Source organism: Schistosoma mansoni, chromosome W, assembly GCF_000237925.1.
Source record: "Schistosoma mansoni strain Puerto Rico chromosome W, complete genome".
Classification (NCBI taxonomy): Eukaryota; Metazoa; Platyhelminthes; class Trematoda; order Strigeidida; family Schistosomatidae; genus Schistosoma; species Schistosoma mansoni.
This window is the reverse complement of record NC_031502.1, coordinates 11233675-11258869: the sequence shown is the minus strand read 5'-3', so window position 1 is coordinate 11258869 and position 25195 is coordinate 11233675. Positions and strand designations below refer to the sequence as shown.

General features: G+C 37.1%; 1 protein-coding gene across 1 annotated transcript in view; it reads left to right on the top strand.

Moving 5' to 3' along the window:
- Positions 1-7644: 7644 nt before the first annotated feature.
- The window catches only part of Smp_172730 (putative aldehyde dehydrogenase), a gene marked incomplete at its 5' end in the record, with an annotated part of 21112 nt that continues 3561 nt past the window's right edge, over positions 7645-25195 (top strand). The window contains 7 exons of the mRNA XM_018788530.1: positions 7645-7842; positions 10865-11031; positions 13195-13321; positions 15364-15467; positions 17508-17640; positions 19094-19164; positions 20196-20311. Of these exons, the coding sequence (XP_018654064.1) occupies positions 7645-7842; positions 10865-11031; positions 13195-13321; positions 15364-15467; positions 17508-17640; positions 19094-19164; positions 20196-20311 (916 nt within the window). The remainder of the gene's footprint in view (positions 7843-10864; positions 11032-13194; positions 13322-15363; positions 15468-17507; positions 17641-19093; positions 19165-20195; positions 20312-25195) is intronic.

Below are 25195 nucleotides of genomic sequence, written 5' to 3'. Positions count from 1 at the left end.
GGTGACATAGAAATGTAACCACTATAAACTGGGAACGATGTCGAATAGAGTTACCAGGTTTATTTTTTCTATTCAACCTCACCACTGAAAGCATTCTGTCTACAGGACGTTAGATGAATATTTCAAAGGTCCAGTCTTGCTTTACAATTGATGCTTTAAAAAAATGGGGAGCATATACGTAACACCAGTTTCAGCCATCCAAACTAAACCGTAATAAATCAGAAATTTGCAACGTTATTAGACATAACTTGGAATAATCTCGATGGAACTCACACAATAGTTCTTACGTCAGTCAGTCACAACGTAGAACTTCGTACGTACGTACATCAGTTCGAGTTGCCATACCACATTAGCACAGAGATGCAGTTGTCGATTCAAATCCCATAGTGGTAGAGGTAGTAAGAGTATAAGCATTATGTGAAAGATTAGGGTTTAAAGATAATATTAAAGGAGTATAATACAGTGAAATAAATTTGGAAAGAGAAAAAAGATAGAGACATGGAGAATTCAGAAGATTAGAATTTGGTAGAACACAAAGAGTGGATGCACCTTCGCCATTGCAAACGATTTTCAGCCATGTCATTCAAGGTCTCTAACCATCGAATGCTATCATCTCGCGCATCCCAACCAGGTAGTCTACACCTACCAACATGTCTCAGTCCACTTGTCAGTGACTTCATGGATTTGTGCCATGTTTTGGTCTGGCCGCCCCTAGCTTTCTTCCAACCTACTTCTACACCATAAAACATCGCTCGTCGGGGCAGTCGGTGGTTGGGCATACGTAACACCTGTCCCAGTCATCTCAACTGATGAAGTTTCACTACTCCATCAATCGATTTTCCATCCTTAACTAGTACCCGTTTTCTAACAACCACATTACTTACTCGGTGGTCCCAGGATATACGAGCAATGCTTCGAAGATACCTATGATCGAATACTAGCAGCCTACTAATATCCTCTACTCTTATCGGCCATGTTTCACTGCCATAACGTAGGACGGAACGAACCGCTGCACAGTAAACCCGTCCTTTGGTTGCTAGGTGGATATCTCGCCTACACCATAAATGACGCAAGTTGGCGAAAGCTAGACGAGCCTTCTGTATCCGTGCTGAGATTTCGTCATACACCAGACAACAAGGGCTGATGAGACTCCCAAGATAAGTGAAGCTGTTAACACGCTCAACTACTTCACTCCCTATCATTAGTTCGGGTGTCGATGAAACCCAATCCTGAAGTAACATTTTGCATTTCAAGGGAAAGAACCGCATCCCGAACATGCCTGCATTGTTGCTTATGTTGGTCAGAAGACTGCGTCTTGGCAGCGCCTTCACCAAATAGACAGTGTCCTATTTCAAACCATTAACCACAGATGAAATCCTCCATGTGACGGAACAGAAACCTAAATTCCCCAAACAAAAATGATTGGAAACGTTTCTATTCATAACCTTATGAGGAAAATATAATGTATCAGTCTTCTAGTTTTGGAACAGAGTTCGCCTACAGTAATCTTCCTGATAGACCTACCTAAGCAGTTATGTAGTATATACGCCACATCAGTGACCTCTCACACAGAGATGTTGAACCATTCCATCTGCTGTGCAACCACAAGTGATATTTTCAAAAAATAATTGCTCACCGAATTTTTATCTCCCACCTAAAAACTAGTCACATTCTCACGAGGCCGGGGCAAAAAAAACCTCATACTAGCTAGTTTGATTTACAGCAACACTAGGCCCCACAAACAATAAAATTCGTTTTGAAACCTTACTCATACCACAGTAATACAACTTAACTGAATGTGTGATAAATTCCTAGCGATAGCAACCCTAAAGACTTTAAACTAAATGCACTTAGCAAGTCCCCAAAAGAAAATCTCACTGACGTACACAGTAGCGTAGGTTGCTTAAAAACTGTTCCCTAAGATTTTCAATAACATCATGTCGTTAAGGAAAACTTAATTTGTAAATATTCCTTCAGTCAGTACCTAGAGTTATCATAATTCCATTTATTTTGTAAAATAATTTTATCGATCATGATGTGTTGTTTAGGTCGTATCAGATTTTCTTTAGCATTTCTCATGTTGTATTGTTTGTTGTCCAATAACTGTACATGCAGCTTAAACTACACCTCGTTCTCGCTACGTTAGCTCTCACATAAACAGGTTTGTGATATAATCATAGCTTGTGCCTCCCAGCGTCACCGTGGTTAGTCATACGTCAATATCCTGGAGTGCATACCATACTTTTGAAGTCACCTACCTCTTGTCATAATTTAGGATTTAAGTTTAGATATGTTAAGTAGGCAACAATTGATTGCTCTCAGTCCCAGTCTTGGTTGCGGTTTTGGGAGGACAGGAAACTGTATGGACTATGTTCATGACAATAGAGTCCTCTCAATCGGCAAGTGAAATGTGGTCAGCGTCCAATGTCGAACAGTTAAAAAGCTATTGATTTTGGGGGATTATTTACTGCTACAGTGTGTTGCACTAGAGTTCCAATTTCTGGCGACTTGGTGTGAGAATCAACAGTCAGCTAATTTGTAATCAGTTCAGGGCTTATGAGCCTTTCAGCATCACCGTCACGAATCCCCTGCTCTGGAAAATAAAAAAAAGGGACATGTTCTTAATAAGTTATTACTAGGAGATATAAAAACTGTGATCAAGTCACTTATTGTACCTATATATGACAAGTGAAACAAGTTTAGTTTAGCCAACCTCACTATTCACCGCTGTCCCGTTACTCCAAGTTTCAATACAGTTGTGGTTTAATAGTTGAATTCATGAGTCAGTTAAAGCTAGATCACCATGGAAAACCTGGAAGCACTGGCCGGCAGTTTCGTCCTAGAATGGACTCCCCAGAAGTGAGCATCCACGACCCCGCCCAGCGATATTCGAGCCCAGGACCTATCGGTCTAGCGAGCGAATGCTTAACCTCTAGATCACTGAGCCAGCATCCAACGGTGTTAGTGTCTAACTTCAACCAATCCACAGTTGGGGTTTTTGGTGCCTGTCATATGCTCTATTTACTTCGTCCTTTTGTCAATAAAATCATTTAGTATTAACGTAGATGTAAAAAGTCGAATACAAAAGTGTTTGAAAAACGTATATTTTAGATATTCGACAATTCAGACAAACGATCAAAGATGGAAAAATGTATGTGAAACGGAGAGGCAGAAATAACTAAATCAGTGATCAGTTAGGGATTCATTCCTTATAAACATGGAAGAAACACACGTAAGTATACAGTCAAACAAGTACTAGTGTAAAAAAACCTTCAAAACATCCTAGAGGTTAAACCAATGTAGCGGAGGTAAATATATGGGTGAGAGGATAAATGGGAAGATTAGAATAATTTGTGCTCATGGTTGGAACAAGTCACGGAGCGTTTCATAACAGAGATCTGTTATGCATTCTTTGAACCTTTCTAACAACACACTTTCTTTTTGTAGGAAGCGTTTGGGTGCTTGCATATAATATTGAAGTTAAGGCTGGACAAACATTAATCACAATTTCAGGAACGTCTCCAAATGTGCTTGACTATGGACATTATGTATTTAACTTAGGATTCTAAAACTTTTATTATCTATTGCATTGAAATTTTAAGGGGTTCGCAAGTCATGACTGACAATTTGCTCATCAGCGTAGCATACTATTTTCTGTGTATCTATCTGGACCCAGGTGGTCAATATTGGTGGTCATATTGCGATTCAAAGCACCTATCGGCTTCTAACAATATGTAGACCACCTCAGTTACTTCTGTGTGTTGTTCTCAAGCGCTAGACTATAATTTTCATCTCTTATCGCTCTCCATATCTTGACACAGTCAACATATAACAATACCAACGATCATACGAGACTAGAAAGTTCATTTGCGTGTCGGTGGAGTAACAGTGGTCCTCGAATTATAATGTGTCACATATTTTTCTCGCCGTATTGCTTGAAGTTGGTCTGTGCTCTTTGTTGACATCCAATTAGAAAATCACTTATTCATTAACATTAGTTACCACTTATCGCAATGTCACGTAACTTAGATAATACTCTGTTGTGTATGACTTCATCAAAGTTTTACGCGAGATGAATAAAGCTACATTGAGAAGTAGCTTTTGGTTTTCAAGAGTACACCAGATTTCGGGAGCTACCGATACGTTTTTGAAACTGAAATAACTTTTTTTAAACCGTGTTGCTCTTTAAAAAAATCAGGTCTTCGTCTATATACATAACCTTTTCGAGAATTCTAACAGCTCCCCCAGTTAAGCTTACGAGACAATTATTCTCAAGTTTATGTCTGGTACCTGGTTTTAAGCCATAGCTAACTATAATGTTCCTCCAGCCGCTTCGTAGTCTACTTTAAGTTATTAGTAGAAAATTAAAACATTCTTAGAGAATGTGTGATAATATCTGAGATTTCTTTCAGTTGCCTCGTCCGCATTTAGTCGATCAACATAGGTATTTGAACATCCAGTTGGTGTAGCAGTCCAAAGACATCAACCACACTAATAATCGAAGTGTCTAGTAGGGATGAGGGTATCTGCTCCGACCTGAGAAAAGGGTGTCTCTTCGGTGTTCATATTGCTAAAGAGTTCCTAGAGCACCTGAGCTTTGTCGTAGTAATATTTTACTGATGACATAGTACTATCATCTCCATGTAGCTTGAGTTCCCGATCACCTGCTCGTACCAATATGTGCGTTTCCGACGTCCAATAGACTTCTTGTTACGCTACTCTTCACACTCGTCCCTGGGTTTAAGTAGGGCTGAATCACAAAACGTCTGGCTTTCAGAAATGACTGTCTTATATACTTTTTAATTTAGGGTAGGGGTGTGAGCCTCGTTATTGAACATGGTGAGAATTAAGTGGCATTGGCTCTAATCACACGATCCTCGAGGCTGATTATAAGATGACTGAGAAGACACACTGAAAATTCAACACAAGAAGGCCGGTGATGGTTAAATGAAGAACAAATCCAAAGGGCTTGACTCGGGCATGTAGGCGTGGTCACGCTACACAACCTCTTGCTTTTTATATCAAATATATTATTCTTCTCCCAGCCTAAACATATTCTTCAGAAGTAATAGATGCTCAAGTGTATTTTATTATAATACTGATCATTGCTCATAACTTAATGGCTTGATCGATAGTATTAACTGTTCATCTATATTTATGTTTAGCTTTTACGGTTCACTAAAAAGCTTCCTTAGGCTTTACATGCTTCAGTGAAATAGATTTATTAAAGCATCAACCAAAAGCAAATGTGATGCCTAATCAACATAAATTTAAATAGGCTGGCAATTACTGTAGGCAAGGACTTGATGGTTATTTCAATCCACTTCTCCATTTGATTCTTCACTTTCTATTTTAAGCTATTTTAAACCACTGACTGCTCTATAGCATTTCTTCGACTACCAACTGTCTAATTTCCAGTTTTTGGGTATCACTGCCAAACAAAAAAGACAATATTTCTTAAACTCACGTCGAGTTTAAGCTAAAAAGTTTCCTCAATCTTAAGCTCATTTTAGACTGTTCATACGATGAGAGCCACTCATTTGTTTATAATCTTTAGATTTGTACTGATGGGTTTTACTATTTTGCTGGATGATTTACTATGTTTCTAGTATTTCTTAACAAATATGTTTTCTCACGTTCACGATCGATATATATCAAATATAAACAACCCCCGAAAACGTTTTCGGTATAAGGTGTATTTCATGACTTTAAATGATATACTACTATGAGTGTGTCGTTTTCCGGAAAACCATATTAGATTCAACAGTAATCTGACACTTCCTTGTTCTAACCATCATTGGTACATAGTCAAGAACTTACTAGGCTAGCTACAACAACCTCCATATTATAACCCGTCATATCCTTAACTATAATTCCACAAATCATGTCTCAACATTTAAAATATTTTTTTGGCCAAGTTCTTTTTAAATTGTCATATTCTTCATCAATATACACATTAGCCTGGCTTGAACATGGGCTGAATTAAATAATCTCTATGCTATTCGAATATAATAATTATTCGGACCTTCATGAACACTTTCCAATAATTCCATTATAGTCGTTATTGGTGTTCGTATTTGGTTCTAAAAAGACGCTTAACATAATCGAGATATTAAGTCATCTCATTAGGATATTATCGTAATAGACTGGTATGATAACTAAATTTTTATGTGGTTTTTAATCAAGCAAGCATTCAGAATAAAAACTCTGGAGCCTACTGTTACACCGAACACTAAGCGAACAGATATCTCTGGATGACAATGTGCACTAAAATCAAGCAGTTCGGATTCGTTCATGCCGCAAACCTCTGATATTTTAGTATAACCTGAAACAACAATACCTATTTCCCACCGGTTATTCCTCAAACAACGCTATAACTATTTACATATATAATGTCTTCTAAGCATCGCCATAAGGTATTGTCATTACTTGACAACCACGTAAAAATGCCACAAGTATTTGAAACTTGACAGCGCCTTAACCAGTAACATCTCTTATAATTGAATTAGACCAACCCAGTCAAACCAAAAGTCAGAAGCGAAGAGGTTCGAAGATATATTTGATAGGCTATCGATATGTTGAGGAGTGGTCAATGTAAGCTGGCTATCGGTTGTAGGAGATGTGAAGCACGAGGTACCCACTCATGATCTGATGCGGATGCGTAACCAATGCATTCAGCCAGGCGAGTTCATTAAAACTAATGCTGTTAGCATCAAACGTCGAAGACTTAGAGAGCTATTTATTTTGGGGGATTTATTCACCGCTACAGGGTTGTCTCTCTAGTAATATAGGTTAGGTCGGTCACAATACTCAGTGTTATTATCAAACAAGTGTAGAGAAAATCAGAAGTGTCATGAAAGAATGAAATATGTAAATTTACACACTGTTAGCTATAAGTTGACAGTTAAAAAAGCGTAACACAGAGGTTTTCTTTGGCTGAACTGTGGACAAAGCATAAGATGCTGATAACTATATGTTATTTAACGTCTTCTAAAGGTAGATATACTGCTATATCCAGATAGCCTACAAACACACCACCGACCTGCGGCTCTCCAAATATGAATGCTAAAGACAAATATGAAATGACCGCCTTTGGAAAGCCGCTCAGGGTCGCGGAAACAAAGAAGAGGCAATTTCAATTCCGAGCCACCTTCGGTTGTTAATTATCCCCAACAACCGTCCATACTCTACTGGAGTCAATCAAGTCAGACTTCTAAGTATATCACGCCTAGTTATTCCTGTTATCTAGTAAAATGTCGGAAGATATCGAAAAGGTTTGTTGTAAATTTGTTAACTTCTAACTATACAGATCACGTCTGTTTTACGCAAAGGGGTCACTGAAGGCGTTTTGAACACCTTAGACTCACGTAAATGTGCCATCCGAAATATTCTCAAGTTGTTCTTGGAGAACGAGGAAAGCATTGTTAAAGCACTAGAGGCAGATCTTCGCAGGGTAAAAGACTTTGATATAGTATCATTAAATAGTGTCGAACTGAAGCTATTTTCACAGATGTAGACACTTCAGTAGGTGAAGCACAAATAATGCTTTCTAATATTGATTCATGGTTGAGGGAGGAGTCGGTAATGTATCAAATGTTATGGGGGTAATTAATTATCCAGGTCCCGTCGTCATTCATCACTTTAATGGATACAGTAACTATTCAAAAGCAGCCATACGGTGTGGTTTTAATAATGAGTCCTTGGAACTTCCCCTTCATTTTATCCTTTCAGCCTCTAATCGGTGCAATCGCTGCTGGGAATAGTGTTCTTCTTAAGCCGTCAGAAATGACTCCGGCATGTTCTCAGCTGATTTCTGAGCTTATCGCTAAGTATTTAGATAAAGTAAGTAACTGATCAAATTAAAGATTTTCATCGACTGAAGAAAAAAGGAATTATCCTGCACTTAAATTTTATCCCTTAAATTGACATTCTAAAATGAAAGGTTTTGGTCCCTAGAAAATATGAAGGGCGCAGTGTGTGTCACTTTAAACAGATACAAACTTAGTAAAAATAAGGTATGCGAATTTTCACTATTGGGTACAGATTTGTGTCTAATCATTCATTGTCCATGATTGACGATTGACTGGGTGCCAAGTCCATAAGTATAAGCCATATAAGTCTTCACTGCTCATTGATCGTGAACAGTGGTGAGTAGCGGAAGCAAGAGAGATGGAAAAGGCAGCGGCAATAGATAACAGCAGACAACTATTCAGACTTCTTAAGGAAACCGGTATTAGGAACCCAAATATCGGCGAAACTATCTCAGATAAAGATGGACATAACATTCATTCTCAGTCCAGGAGATTAGATCAATGGGCAGAACACTTTGGGGATCAGTTGAACTGGCCTTCAGCCACATTTCGGTTTCTCACAGTCCCCAGTCGACCTGAATGGCAAATTAATGTGAGTTCTCCAACTCTCTACGAGGTTGAAAAAGCTATAGGAAATCTGAAACGAGGGAGAGCAGCAGACCCTGACAGGTTTACTCCTGAGATTTTTAAGGATGGTGGTCCAGTACTAGCAGCGAGATTGACTGAGGTCTTAGGTAGAATCTGAGAACTGGACGTAATTCCATCAGTTCGCTCCGTCCTACGTTATGGCAGTGAAACATGGCCGATAAGAGTAGAGGATATTAGTAGGCTGCTAGTATTCGATCATAGGTATCTTCGAAGCATTGCTCGTATATCCTGGGACCACCGAGTAAGTAATGTGGTTGTTAGAAAACGGGTACTAGTTAAGGATGGAAAATCGATTGATGGAGTAGTGAAACTTCATCAGTTGAGATGACTGGGACAGGTGTTACGTATGCCCAACCACCGACTGCCCCGACGAGCGATGTTTTATGGTGTAGAAGTAGGTTGGAAGAAAGCTAGGGGCGGCCAGACCAAAACATGGCACAAATCCATGAAGTCACTGACAAGTGGACTGAGACATGTTGGTAGGTGTAGACTACCTGGTTGGGATGCGCGAGATGATAGCATTCGATGGTTAGAGACCTTGAATGACATGGCTGAAAATCGTTTGCAATGGCGAAGGTGCATCCACTCTTTGTGTTCTACCAAATTCTAATCTTCTGAATTCTCCATGTCTCTATCTTTTTCTCTTTCCAAATTTATTTCACTGTATTATACTCCTTTAATATTATCTTTAAACCCTAATCTTTCACATAATGCTTATACTCTTACTACCTCTACCACTATGGGATTTGAATCGACAACTGCATCTCTGTGCTAATGTGGTATGGCAACTCGAACTGATGTACGTACGTACGAAGTTCTACGTTGTGACTGACTGACGTAAGAACTATTGTGTGAGTTCCATCGAGATTATTCCAAGTTATGTCTAATAACGTTGCAAATTTCTGATTTATTACGGTTTAGTTTGGATGGCTGAAACTGGTGTTACGTATATGCTCCCCATTTTTTTAAAGCATCAATTGTAAAGCAAGACTGGACCTTTGAAATATTCATCTAACGTCCTGTAGACAGAATGCTTTCAGTGGTGAGGTTGAATAGAAAAAATAAACCTGGTAACTCTATTCGACATCGTTCCCAGTTTATAGTGGTTACATTTCTATGTCACCGTTACCTGATATTGTTTCCACGACTCAATAAATGTCAACAAGTTTTTCAGGAGTCAATATAAAGATCCCTCAAGTAATATTCTTAGTCTGTAGTGCCTTTGGTAGCTCTTGTAGGTTATAGTAATCAAATCGTAGTCCCTATATCCACAACGAAAGCATATCTTAAAAACGTCAGTTTTTCCTGTTTTGTGAAAGTTATTTAATAATAGTTAGCATCTTAATAGTAACTGACAGCAAAACAGAAATTTGCAGGTTCCCGTATTTGTCGAAATTCCTTTTCGGAACGAGTACAATGTAAACTGCACTTGAGAATACCCAAACTTGTGATTACTTCCGAACAGTTCGATTAGTTGCTTGTCTAAAGTGGCTTTTTAAAAAAAGCAACTCATTTAAATAAGATGGATTCGGGCGTTTTCATTCCAACTGTTGTTTGTTATCACAAGGTTTCATTGTCTTGAGATAGACTTGGAGACGCTTTTCTTACTCCAACTCATCTGCCGGAACCTACTGGTACGTTTTGAGAAACTAACTAACTCCATAGCCAATAAACTAGAAGTTTATAGAAATTGGCACAAGGAGGACTCAAATGTTATGTGCGCCACACATCATTCGATTTGTACGAGGGTTGGGATACTTCACGAGAGCCCAAACCAAAGCAGATGGTTTCCTTAGGGGACCACTCCCCAAGCCTTCTACATATCAGTTTAATCCACATTGCAGTGGGTCGACATTAGGAGATGCAGTCCCATGATAGCCGATGACCAACAATAGGTACACACACCATTTGTTCCTTCAGGAGCCCGTGTGCACCATTGGTTTGGAATCAACGTATTCCAACTCCCCTAGGTGGACTCTCCATATCCACCAACCCGATTAAAGCGCCGGACATTCGCTTTTCGTCCTGTGAATTTCGTAAACAATACCCTCGTCACGAGAAGGCAGTGAGTAGGACTTCCCTGGCAATGGCTGTATGCGCGTGGTCATTTGAGAGCATTTCGAGATTGAGAGCGGACTCTCCCCACCCTCAACCGTACCAGAGTATTCGGAGGCTACAATTAGACTGGAAGCTAGTGAAGGTGATCAGTTAGTTTTATTCATTTACGTTGGATCGTTTTCCGGCTCTAAGTTACGCACTAATCTCTAAGTAATAGCCAGAATGTCTTGAAATAGTATGTAACTATCACAAAGAAACGCTTAAAAGTAGCTATAGTTATGGCTGTATTATTTTTCTGAGATTGATCTTGGCTATTGTTCATATTTACTAAAAAACATTTTTTAAAGCACATATGTCAAGTCATTTGTGGAGGTCCCAGTGTATCTAAGATAATTCTGGAAACTCAGCGTTTTGACCTTATATTTTACACGGGTGGTACAACCATTGGTCGCGAAGTTTATGTTGCCGCTGCGAAACAACTTACTCCTGTTGTTTTGGAACTTGGAGGGAAATGGTAAGATATCATACTTCTGTTTGATTTATTTCTATATATTTTCTAAACGAATTTCGCTGTTGATTTCAAATTAGTCGGTTATAAAATGCATTTTACTATCAAAAAGCATATGAAGTGTTGTTTATGGCTGTTTCAATTCATTTCATGTAATTAAGTAGTAACTCGATAGTTTTCCGCGGTTTTAGGTTACTTTATGTAACAGCTAGTTATTTTTTGCTTTCAATACAAATTGTAGAACAATAGGGAGCTATAAATGATGGTTGGTGATATTACCCGGTTGCTGAAACAAAAGGAGTTAAAGTAGTGACTCAGTGTTTAAAAAACTTTTAACCAGTAAACTTTCTTCCAATTTACTACCGTAAACCTCAATTACCCTTAAGAGATAATTAATAGGTTCTATAAACCAAGAGTTTGTTTTAGTTTAATGTGAAATGTAATCCATTAAAAAACAATGAGAAATGAAATAAGTATTACTTAGTGTAGCGGTTTTCCTACGAGGCATACGGACAAGTAGGAAGAGAAAGTCTCAATTTAAGGATCCTTTATGTACACATTGACTAAGAGTTACAATTATATCCAGTAAACACAATCCGTCGAGTGTAAGTTCCAATCAACAACTAGCTATACTCAACAAAACATGCAGTCGCTTCCACCCTGCAGCTTTAACCTTCCTGCCAAAAACTCCCTTCAAAAACTGTCACACTAAGCAATCTGACTTACTGATAAAGTTTCAATTATCTTAAGCTTATCGATTCTTAGGTGGAAGTAATCTACTTTCATAAGTCCGCAAATCTTACTAGAAAACTGGTCGCAACATTTCTAGAAAATACCTCCATGCCTCCACTGCATTCGTATAGGTTTAAGTTGAGAAGTGCAGTTTGGTTGTGATGTCATCTACAGTTAAACTGTGAAGAAATTCTAAATGCACACCAAGAAGGGAATTCAAGACAAAAGACATAAGTATTTATAAGTAATTACTTTAATTTGATCAAATCGTCATTGTGATGGACTTCATTTCTATGCGTAGAGTGGTTAAAAAAATGATAACTTTGATAAAACGACAAAGCACTGGTGGTATCTGCTGTTATTGCACTGGTGACAATATCACACTTATGAATAATACCAAGATGTGAACTTAACTTTCTAAGGAATCGCTCAAATTAGAGGGTTGAGAATCGATTTTGTGGATTCTTTTATTCATATACGCTTTTTAGATAATGCATAACAAAGCTGGTCATGTACTATTGAAAGAAGTTTTGTTTCAACTTACTGTTCAGACCACTAGTAATGTTTAGAACGGTACTAATGGGAACGGTTTTATTTTTTGGGACCGTCGAATTAGTGATTAATTTAGACCATTTTGATTGGGAGTAACTGGAAGTGAAAACCGATCTTATTTTTAACAGCACTTGAGAATCTCTTGTTCACCGACTTATTAATTTTTGAAATAAACAACTACTAACACAGATAAATATTAATATGATGAAATCCCATAGATCTCAGCATCCGGTCCAGTGTTGTATTATATGAAGTGTGGTATAGTCTTAATTTATTGAGGAACGAACTATCTACAAAATTGTTTTGTTCAGCTGTTTAAAGGATCCAGTGTTTTTTTATGTAATAAATCTGTTCTTCTGGGAAGCAGTCTTGTCTTTGATATCAAATCATTCGGTAGCTTACGTTTATAATTCCGTCCAGTTATCAGCCATCATCCGACCACTTCGTACAATTACATATCGTCTATCGATCAGCATTCTTTCCTTTCATTTTAGTAGTTTAAAACCCGCTTTTGAAATCAATAATACGATACTTTATAACATAGAGTTGATGTATTTAAACACTTCTGATGAGTTTAAAGTTCCATGATCTGTAATTTCTACATTCTGCCCAGTGATCCACATAAAGAGCAGCCTAAAATAATTTGTAGTGGTTGTTATATTGCTGCCTAACTCATTCGATTAATCATTCTAAGCGTTTGGAACTTTTTCCCATATTATCTATATAAACTAGGTAGTATTGTTCTATGTTAACGACTGGATCCATAATGGGTTATTTGATAGTTTATTCGAGCGTTTTATACCCTAAATTTCTATATTTATTACCAAGCCAGTATCGTAATTCTTCTATCAAGTTGTCCCAAAAACTTCTCTTTTTTACTATTAGTCCTGTGTATATTGATTCGGATGTCAGTTTGGATGTAGCTGTCAAGCGTATTATTTACAGCAAACTTCTGAATTGTGGACAAATATGTGTTGCTGCCGATTACTTATTATGTCACGAAAAAATACTAGTTAGTTGGTGTATTGTATTAAAATTATATGATTATTTAATTTGGCGCTGTTATATTATTTTAAGTGAGCATTTAGAAAAATAATAGTGCGTGGTTCTGAGAACTTGTCAGTTCTTAAGCTAAACTTCCATTGTCATTCCAATCCTCTATGATGCTGCAAAATCCAGTTTTTAGCTCGATTTACATTTTACTTAGAATGTTTGCCGCCAGTTCGAATGAAGATGTACGCAAATATTGATATTGTCAAATATGAACGGTATAAATCAGATTAAATATTTAGTAAGTTCCCGGATTCTTGTTAAAATAGTGGGTAAATGTTTATGGAGAGAGATAATCAAATAACTAAAAAGTGAGATTGATATGATTAAAGAACAAAATGAAATCTCAATAGGAACAGTGTGTGATCATAGTGGCTTGGGTGAAATATGCTGAAAAGTGAATATGATTAGGGTTACTTCGTAAGCTAAGATGCTGATACATTTCCCTCAGCAACAAAGAATTATATACTCTATTTTTGTTCTTGTTATATCTTGTGGCCGAGTGGATGCCTAGTTAATGTGTGTCTTGATAAGACCGCCAAACAGGGAGCAGCGAATTATCGATTGGAACAGTGACACACGAAACCGTACGAGCAGTCTAGAGCGCTAACCGATCCTGCGATCTACCTAGCCCAGCCAGTTAAGTCCAAAACACCAATAACAGCCTCAGTTGTATGAATCATTGTATTTCAAACATACTGAGTTTATATACCAACCAAACAGACCATATCGACCCATAAAATAGATAATAACATTTGTACAATATTTAGCCGAATGTGGCTGTGAATAGTAATCAATAAACTGATGATAACTCAAGGATCGTATAATAATAGTTCAAAGGTCAAAATAAAGTTAGTGATAAGAGGAAACGAATATGATTAGGTTAATTACAATAGGAAATATACATATTATATTGACCAATAATTAGTCCTCAAAAGTTACCATTCGTAATTCTCTCCGGGATACAACAGTTCTGAACGAAATAAACTGAAAAGAAAAAAATTAACTTAGTAGGTATACTGGATGTAAAATACTATTTTTTTGTTACTAGTATAATGGCAATTACAGATTATATACGAAGGGTTACGCGAGACGGAATATGACTCATAAATCGGACATTTTCTCCAAACAATAATTCGTTTAGATTTGTTACTTGACGTTCCAGATTTGTAAATTTGTTATGTTAGTTGTTGGTTTCTTATGTACTCCAAAAATCAATTATGATTTGGCATTTCGTAAGACTTTAAAATCCCCATTGTCAGTGTTAGTTTTAGGACCGGTGCGTTGTAATTTCAACCGTTTATTAACATCACGATAGATAAACCTACGTTCTAATATCCTTGGTTGCATCTGTACTACGAAGTCTAGTGCACCTCTTGATAATAGCCTATTTGGTCAGAAAAACGTCTCACTTTGGGTGGTGATGAACCACTAGATATTTTATCATTGATACACATAACAAATCAATTCATAGCTTTTCAAAAAGTTGATTGCATCCCATCGATAGTGTCGATTGTCTACTAGGTATTATTCATAATATTTCTTACTGTAAACAAATATAATGAGTAATCGTTTCCCTTTTCAGTTCTGTTCATATTCAAGGCCTTATATTGTTAGGTGTCGTGTTTTTGTACAACGTTTACTTATCGTAACTGAGTTGATTAATTATATCTTAATAGTCGTTCATATTTTTACGCTGTTGATAACTTCCAATTACTTATGTGGTTTGGTAGTTTCTAGCATGTTCAGTTTTAAAATGTTTCCAATTGTTTAATGAATATCTTTGTATTGTATCAAATTATTGGAGTTCAGTTTGTCTGGTTATTCGTATATTTGTTTGAGACGGATTGCAAGTTAGTCTCAACATGGAATACTGATTTCAGTTAAACCGAAACGAGATCGAAGCCATGTTTCCATACGAAGCATTGTGTTTTTATGACTGCTGAAACTTATAATGAATTGTTAGTCAAGTAATTGGTTTGGTCTTTCTAATTTTTCCTTTAGCCTGTTTTAAAAGAAAGGATTGAAGAAACCATAAAACAGTTTTTGGGCGATGATCCTCAAAAAAGTCCTGATTTTGCGCGCATCATCAATGTCAAGCATTTTCAGTAAGTATCAGGGATATCCGTTGTAAAATTAAATGCCCAGTTAATTATACAGTAACTAGTTAGTGCTTAGTGAGTTTTTCAGATTCTTTTATTCTTTTATACTTTTTGCACTAACCATTATCTAACGACTTATAGACACCTTGTATTTAACATCAGTGTCAGTCAGTCACTCACAAAGCGAAGTCTGGTATGTATGTACATAGGTTCAAGTTGTCATACCCTATTAGTACAGAGAGATGAGATTGTCAGGCCAAATCCCAGAATAGTAGATGTAGTAACAATACCAGTGGTAATAGAAAAGATTAGACACCGAAGATACGATTCAAAAGAATATAAACTAGTGGATTAAAAACAAAAAGAGTTATGAGGAATTTAGAATCTCAGAATTTGGGGAAGATAAAATAAATGCACCTGCGCCATTGCGAACGATTTTGAGCCATGTCATTCGAAGTTTCCAATGACTGGTTACAATAATCACGCGGACCTCAACCAGGTAGTCTGCACCTGTTAGCATAGCTCAGTCTAATTGTCAATGCCTTCATGGACTAATGCCATGTTTTGGTTTAGCCGTCCCTAGCTTTCTTCCAGCCTACCCCTACATCAAAGAACATCACCTGTCGAAATAGGCGGTGGTTGGGGATACGTAACTCATGTCCCACCCACCTCAGTCGGTGAGGATTCGCCACCTCTTTAATCGACTTGCCATCCTTACCCAGTACCCTATTCCTAACACCGGGGTTGTTTACTCGGTGATCCCAAAATATATGAGCAGTACTTCGAAGACACCAATGACCAAATACTAGTAACCTACAAATATCTTCTGTTCTTATTGGTCATGTTGCACACCTATAAAGTAGGACGGAGTAGACTGTTGTGCAGTAAACTCGCCCATTGGTTAGCAGATGGATATCTCGCCTGTGCCACACGTAATGCAAGTTGGTAAAAGCCAGTTGAGCTCTCTGAATCTCTGCTGAAGTTTTTCCAGACACAGCAATGACCGACATAACGTAGTAACTTCAAAGCTGCTTGAGTGTTGATTGTTTTGAACGCTTTTCTAATACTAATATTTTGTCTGCTATCAGTTTACATGTTCGGGTCATAATACTCACATTGGTAGGACCTAAAAGAACATTCTTATTTACATCTTGTAGCATATTTCACAAAAATTGCGACCAAAAGGTCAACCTATTTTCAACAGTTCTATTGTCCGTCATCTGCTTGATAGTAGACGCAATGTTGACATTTTAAGTGTTCGAAGTACTCAATCTTGTATTTAGATTTCTCTCCCCCCAACTTTTTGAATGGAAAGGAACTAATTTTTTATTCATTTCTTAAGCCGCTCACCGTTACCATCGTCATATGTTTTTAATAAAAAACAGGTATAATTCATTGATGTGACTGTCAAGTGTAGTAGTGTTTTACTTTGGAGGTGATGATAATTACTATCTTTCTGTTTGTGAATAGAAGTTTGGAAAAAAACTTTGTCATATTTTACATCTAATTTACTGTTGCTTATATGAAATTATTGGAATTTCTTTAGAAAGGTGTACTGTTTAAATGGTTTAATTTAGTGATAAACGTTCGTTAAACAGTTCTCACTTTTATTCGGTGTTTTTTGGAGTTAGTGTGTGAAACTTATAATTTTACTCTGGGAAACAGGGAAAACTAAGTTTTTATTTACTTCACTAATTATCTCACTAGTTTACGAATATTTAGAGGAAAGACACTAAACTTTGCACACAGGTGTTTACCTTTAGTCACGAAATAAGTGTTTAGTCAAGTTAACAATATGTGTTACGGTAAAAGAAGCTGAAAGTCATACCGTCGTTTTGCTTATGTAAGAATCTACCAGTAATATACAGCAGTTCATGTTATTTTTTGACTAATATTAAAGTATACAGGATGTGAAGTGAACTAAATGTAAGTAATAATCATGATATTAATCATAATAATTACTCAGTTCATGTTATTGTCATTGCATACTAATCATACTTTAAAATTACTAGCTTGTAAAACAGCCGTTTTAATTTCGTTCGTCAGGCGTCTTACAGGTCTACTGAAACAAACCAAAGGCAAAGTTATGGTCGGTGGCATGTCAGATGTGAATGACAAATATATTGCCCCAACTGTTGTATTTGATGTTGATGAAGAGGATATATTAATGCAAGATGAGGTTAGATTTATTCATTATTTTTAATAACCACTTTGCTAGCGAGTATTATTGTACATACGTTTTTCTAATTAATTCAAGAATTCTACTGGATCGAACATGTATAACCTTTAAATAACAAGTTGGGTCGTTTTTGAAATGCAAAAGTAGCTAACATAAACCATGAGTACATCATTAAACATACATTGCATTTTATATGTCTATCCATTACTTAGAATGGTTTCTTATGTGTTTCTAGTAACAACCATAAGTCGGACAATTTGGGCAGCAATCAATCGACAAAATAACCCTAACATGATTGAATAAATTCCTATATAATTTGCCTCCTTGATATTGGATAAAAATCTTCATATTGTGTATTATAGTACAACAAGCAACGTTTGTTCAAACATATTCAACAATAAAACATTTCCAGCCATAATAGCATTTTGTAAACAATTTCTGTTCTTTATCTGGAATTCGGAATTGTATGGAATTCTCTCTTTTTAACTTGTAGATGTACAGGAAATAATGGTTTAGGCTGGCGACAGCCATTAGTGTTCATTAGAGATATTCTTTCCTTGTCATTTAGGTATTGAATTTTCCTAGGGCAGTATTATTCTCGGAATATTCTGATGATGGTGCCTTTTTTGTTTATTTCTGTAAAATATCTTAAAAGGGACATTTAGTTGAAGCCTAGAAATGTTCTGAATTCACTTTTTGTTGTGCCAAATGTTCCAGAGCTAGTCTATATCGTTACTTATTTTAATAATAATGGATTAAGTGGATGAGTTTTATCAACTTCAACGAGGTTGTGTCCACTTTTTCCACTGTATTGTCTTCACTTTTTTACGTGATGTTTCTATACTGTTGAAAAAAATAGATCGATGTCTTTTTAGTAGTAACGTTAATGAAGTTTCTATATTAATACTGAAAGCCTGTTAACCTCATACAATTTACGATACTGATAAGATATTAGAAAGCCCATCAAGACCTAAGTATAAAACACGAAAATATATTATTTTTTCCCATATAAATCTCATATATGACTTTAAATATGTACAGTTTCAACCTTTGGTGTCTTCTGAAAATCCTTCCTAGATATTTGAATAAGTATTGTTAAATCGATGCTAAAAACTTCCATCTAAAGGAATTAAATTGGTTAACGAATGTGTAATGAAGATTGGACCGAAAATGTCATCAATTTCCGGTGTTATGTCATAAATCCGATTAAAAGTCAAAAGGTTTTTGATAAAAGTATTGTACGGAATTTTGACTTGAACTTTTTTCTGACCATAATGAGTTCATCCATCCAAGAAATCTTAGTTCTTGTTGACCAATATTTGCTGGTTACTTTTATTCTCACGCCCAAGTATTCCGTCAGAAAACTGAAAATATGTGAAGGTTAATGTTATTTTACGTTATTATGTATTCAGCTAAAATTTACTTCGTGAGTTTGTCTTTCCTTGTCTATCAGATCTTTGGGCCAATACTTCCTGTGCTGTCTGTGAAGTCACCTTCTGAAGCGATTCGGATAATTAATTCCAAGTAATTATAATGTATTGCTGCATATTAATGTTTTATTTTTGACTGATAAACAGTGTAGAATGATTTATATACGGGATTAACAACCTTCTGATATAGATACATATATATCAAGTCACTTCAGAGTTGTCTCATAAATTCAAGTATTAGTTAGCTTTTCTTGAACTGTCATTTCTCATTAATCCAGAGTTCATATTAATTTCTCGCTTCTGATTGATTGACCTTATCGGATACGCGCTCTTGTTCTGAATATTTCGACCCCTAATAGTCTCCTTAATTTCTTATTGATAAAATGCAACTTAAAATCTGATCATAATATCATTTTTATAGCTTCTCTTCACTTATAGTCTAAGAGAGTAGTGCGTTCGGTTTTGAGGTTTCGTAGTCCAGAATAAATGGCAGTTATCCAGGTTGATTAGTGAGGATCGATATGCGTGGTTCGACTTCCTGGGGAAGGCTACAAAAATTTATCTCTGACAGAATATTAAATTGATAACCATTCAATTATAAAGACGATTATACTCTAGAGAAACTACTGAAAAATAACTCAACACTTAAGCTTTTGAATGTCAGTCTACTCTTAATTATGTTTTATTGATTTAATTGGTATTTAGAGCGGATCAATTTCATTATTGTATAAATTGAATTGAAATTTTTGTATGAGATTGTGAGTTATACTCACCCTTAAGCCAAAGCCTTTAATCAATACCGGCTCAATAAACCTGCATATTTTGGTGTAAGTAATTAACAAAGTCACACCATAGTTGAAGTCAAGTTCATGAGTCCATTCTTGTATCCAGCTATCTAAAAATTCCAACAAATTGATTAACGACAGTATTTTTTGTAAGTTATGACTTGTATGCTTAGTCATTGTCTTTTATCGGAGGCATCCTGTTCTCTTAGCTGGATGTTCTAACTGTGAAGTCTTCATTATCTTTATAGACTGCGTCGTCCACACATACTTGATTCAGTCATTATTATTCATTCCTACCTATTTGAATCTTACGTATAATTCTTTTGTTTCTTTATTTTAGAGGAAAACCTTTAGCCGTTTACGTGTTTACTCGAAACAAATCAGTATTCAATGATTTCAAAATGGCTACGTCTAGTGGTGCGATTATGATGAATGATTGTAGTGTACATACTCTTAGTAAGTCAATAACTCGTTTGTTATCAAACATTAAAAAAGTTTTGTAGTCTAATAACCCTTATTAATTTGTGTTAGTTCATTTGCACTGTAATCTCAGATGGTGAAATATAAAACATTAATTCCTGATTCTTTTATTGAACAAAAATTTACGTTTGTAGTTTTCACGTGGATAAAGTTATTTTTTTTTACATAATTTATTTCCGCAGTAGTTAGCAACAAAGTTCATTTGTAGCACGTAACTAAATCGAGTGTGACACTTGCTTATATGCTTTGTTTGTTTGTAAATTTAAAAATTTAGGTAATTTAACTTGACAATTTAATAAGTTTCCAAGATTTTTTAAGAACGTTGTCTATTGTACTAATTTACCATAGATTATCAATTCCCTCAAGAATTTAGATATATCTTGATGATCGTTACCAACTAACACGAAACCTAAGTTTAGGACTTTTTATTAATTTCCTCTAGCTGTCTAAGATAGTCAGTTACTTCAGCTGACTGTGTAATTTTAGGGAACTATCATTAGCCTGTAGCCCTCTTAGGCTTACTACCAGTCCTAAGCCAATCTAAATGGGGAAGGTTAGTAACCCTATCCCATAGAAAATAACCCTGCTAAATAAACCATAAGAAATCACTTTAACCACTTAAACTCTGCCTTGAGAGTTAAAGGATCTTCATTTAGAAGAATTACGACGCCTCATGGTGAACGCCGAGATTCCTCGAAAGTCACGAAATCGATACCCCTTTTAACAAACAGAGCAACAATTACCATGGGTACATGGAATGTCCGGGCAATGTGGGAGACCGAGAAGACTATTCAAATAGCTACGGAAATGAGGAGATACAACTTGCCAGTCCTCGGAATCAGTTAAACGTATTGGACCCAAGCTGAACAGAGAAGTCAAGGTTCGGATAAGATACCTTTGTGCCCTGGTCTTGAAGAAGGAAATGCTTCGCACACAGAGGGAGTTGCACTGATGCTGTCCTAAGAAGCACAGAAGCTATCTACGAGATGGGAGTCTCATCGATCCAGAGTAATGAACAATTCTTCAAAACAAAGAATAAGGGCATTACAATTAATGTTATTCAGTGCTATGTACCCACCAATGAAAGCAACGAAAACTATTAAAGTCAGTTTTGGGGAGAGGCTGCAATCGATCGTAAAGAGTTACCCAGGAAAAGGACCTGACCATCATGACGAGAAACCTAAACACTAAGGTCGGAATGGACGACACCGGGTATGGAGCTATCATCGGACGACATGGAATAGGAGAAAGGTACAAAAATTGTTAGAGAGATTCACAAATTTATGTACGTTCAACAAAATGGTTATAGGCGGTACAATATTCCCTCACAAACGCATACAGAAGTCTACATAGTCTCACTAGATCTAACTACAGAGAGTCAGATCAGCCATATTTGCATCACTAAAAAATTCAGGTCAGTGGAAGATATGAGAACAAAGAGAGGAGCTGATTCGGCTTCATATCACTACCTGGTTTGGTCAAGATGAAACTCAAGCTAAAGAAGCACTGGGCGACTAAAAAACAGCATTACGAAGGTTTAATACAGTCCTCGAGATACTGAAAAAACTCAGTAAGTTCAAGATGGCCTTTGGCGACAGGTTCCAAGCCTTACAAGGTCTACTTAAAAAAAGAAAATACCATGAAGAACAGTTGAAAAAGGGACTAAGGAAGCTGTAACTTGAGCATGACAAGAAGTGCTGGGCCACAAGAAGCATCATCATTAGGAATGAATCTCTACTGATACCCTGAAAAAGGTTCAAGAAAGGAAGAACAAGAAGACAGCAATGAACAACAGGTGAACAAGAACGGAGAAAGCCAAGGCACAAACCGAATACACAAAAGCAAACAAGCGGGTAAAGAAGAGTATTGGAGCTGATAGATGAAACTACCTGGAAGATTCTACATTGACAGTTGAAAAGCTGCAGAATAAGGAAATATTGGACAATTATATGATACAACGAAGAAACTGGAGGGGAAATATAGTAAACCAGAGCGACCAGTCAAGAATAAAGGAGGCAGGCCAATCACTGCGATTCAAGGACAGAGGAACATGTGGGCACTTTGAAGAACTGAATAGACCACCCCCACTGAACCCACAGGACATCAAAGCAGCACACACAGACCTTCCTATATATACCGCCCCATCAATAATTGAAGAAATCAGCATGGACATTGGACAAATCAAGAGTGGGGAAGCAGCAGGACCAGGTAACATACCAGTTGAAGCACTAAAATCAGATATAGAGGTAACTGAAGATGTTCCACATTCTCTTCAGAAAGATGTAGGAGGAAGAAGGATGCCTCATCAAGATACCTAAGAAAGGAGATCTGAGCAAGTGTGGGAACTACAGAGGCATTACACTACTATCGATACCAAGAAAAGTTCTCAATAGTGTTGTTGAACTGGATGAAATATTCAGTAGACGCTCAACTTCCAGATCAACAGGTTGGGAACTCGTCACTGTACATGAACTTCCTTGACTATGAGAAGGCGTTTGACCTTCGGAAATCAACAAATGACATCACGAGGCAAGTCCTAACTTGAAGTCCTAAAGGGAAAAGGAAACAAGGAAGACCAAGGAAAACATTGCGTCGGGAATCGGAAGCAGACATCAAGAGAATGAGTAGCAAGTCAGTCAAATACAACGTAGGACCAGGCACATATATGCATCGGTCCAAGTTGCCATACCCCATAAGCACAACAAGATCAACACCGAATTCATACAAGTAGTTAATTTAATAGTGGTAATATATAAAACAAGATTGTATATAAGGATATAGTACAGGAAGAAAGACATATGAAGCAATTTTAATCTTATAGTTTAAGGGAAGTCAGAGAGTGTATACACCTACGCCATTGTGATCGATTCTGAGCCATGTCACCTAGAGTCTCCAACCACTGGTTGCGATAGTCGCGTGGACTCCAGCCAAGTAGTCTGCATCTACTAACATGGCTCAGATCTAGAGTTAGTGACTTCGAGGACTGACGTCACGTTTTGGCTTGGCCACTCCTAACTCTCTTCCAACCATCCCCAATACTAGTCAGCATTGCGCGTCGTGGTAATCGGTGGTTGAGCATGCGTAATACGTGGCCCAACCCTCTCAATCGATGTGGATTCACAACCTCATCAATTGATTTATCATCATTCCCTAATACCCTGAGTCTAACCTCACTATTAATTACCCGGTGATCCCAGCAGATGCTGGAAATATTTCTAAGACATCTGTAATCAAATACTAGTAACTTACGGGAATCGTCTACTCTTAATGGCCACGTTTCGCAGCTGTGAAGTAAAACAGCACGAAGTGCTGCGCAGTATATTCATCTGTTGTCGACGCGTTCGACTACTTCACTCCCTATCCTTAGTTCAGGTGTTGACGCAGGCCAGTTCTGGAGCACGCAATTCCTATTTAGATTGGGAGGAACATCCCAAACATTCTGGCATTGTTGCTCAGTGCTGCCAAAAGACTGCATTTTGTCAGCGTCTTCACCAAACAGCACTATATCATCTGCGTATTCTCAGTCAATAAGTAGACCTCCTGGTAGGTCAATTCCTGAAAATTCAGTCGACGAGAATGTTATTTCCAGCGGTAGGTCTATGATGAAGTTAAACAGAAATGGAGATAGTGAACAACCTTGTCGGACACCACTTGAGGTTGCAAAATCATATGACAGTTCGCCGTAAGCTCTCACTCAACTGGTAGTGTTCGAGTAAAGAGATTTCACAAGGTTTGTGTACTTCTGAGGTACACCTTTCAATGACAGACACTTCCACAGAACCTCTCGGTCTACAGAGTCGAATGCTGCTTTAAAGTCAAGAAAGACCACCATTGTCCGACGCCGATAAGCATGCCTGTGTTCTAAAACCTGATGAATGATGAATATGTGCTCGATGCAGCCACGACCAAGTCTGAAGCCAGCCTGATATACTTGTATTTGCAGTTCACGAGTCTTAGGTGTCCGATAATTATTAAGGCTGTATTTTAGATGTTATATTAGTCAAACTGGTTATGATTTGATTAATGAACCACCACCTGGTAATTTTTATTCTAATCCATTACGAGGGTTTCCAGGTAAAAGTGAATTTCTTAAGTTTTACTGCTACGTTGAGATTTCAAGTAAATGGATTTGTGTTTATGAGTATTTATAAACGTCATGTGTATTTAGTATTTGGAATTTAAACTTCACCCCATTGCACAAGCAAGTGCCTATGAGGACTCACTGGCCGAGTGGATAACGCGATTGCGTTTGAAGCGGAAGGTACTACCGATGCACACGAGGACAATGTAAAAAAGAACTGGTGGTTATCAAGAATGGAATTTATCCGACTAATTGTCACATTGATATATTTGCAGGTAAATTTTGACTACTTATAAGACCATTGAGTAGCAGCAAACATTCATGCACAAATTCGCTACTTGCAGCAAACAACGCCAACTACATCTGGAACAATAATTTATCTACTAATACTACAAATCGATCTTTTCCAACTATTCAACTGACATATATAGTATAGTTTATTTACTATATGAGTGTACTTTACGGTTACCAAAAGATACATTTGTTGCATTAGGCGAATTATCGCCGTGACGGGTGTAGTTGGCGTTGTAAGTTGAGTGTCGAGCTTTCGAGTCTGGATGTTTGCTGCGCTGCTTAGGTTACTAGCGTAGATCAGATAGTACTGCTTGTACCCGTCTGTGCAGTGTTGCCGATTGCCGCTGCTACTTCACTCCATATTTCTGGATTAACTGATATGGTAGCAATGACCATGTCCTCCGGTGCAGAATGTTGAACTGCAATAAGTCGTGAGAGGGCATCGATTTGACTGATAGTATTGGTTGACTGATACCTTATGTTAA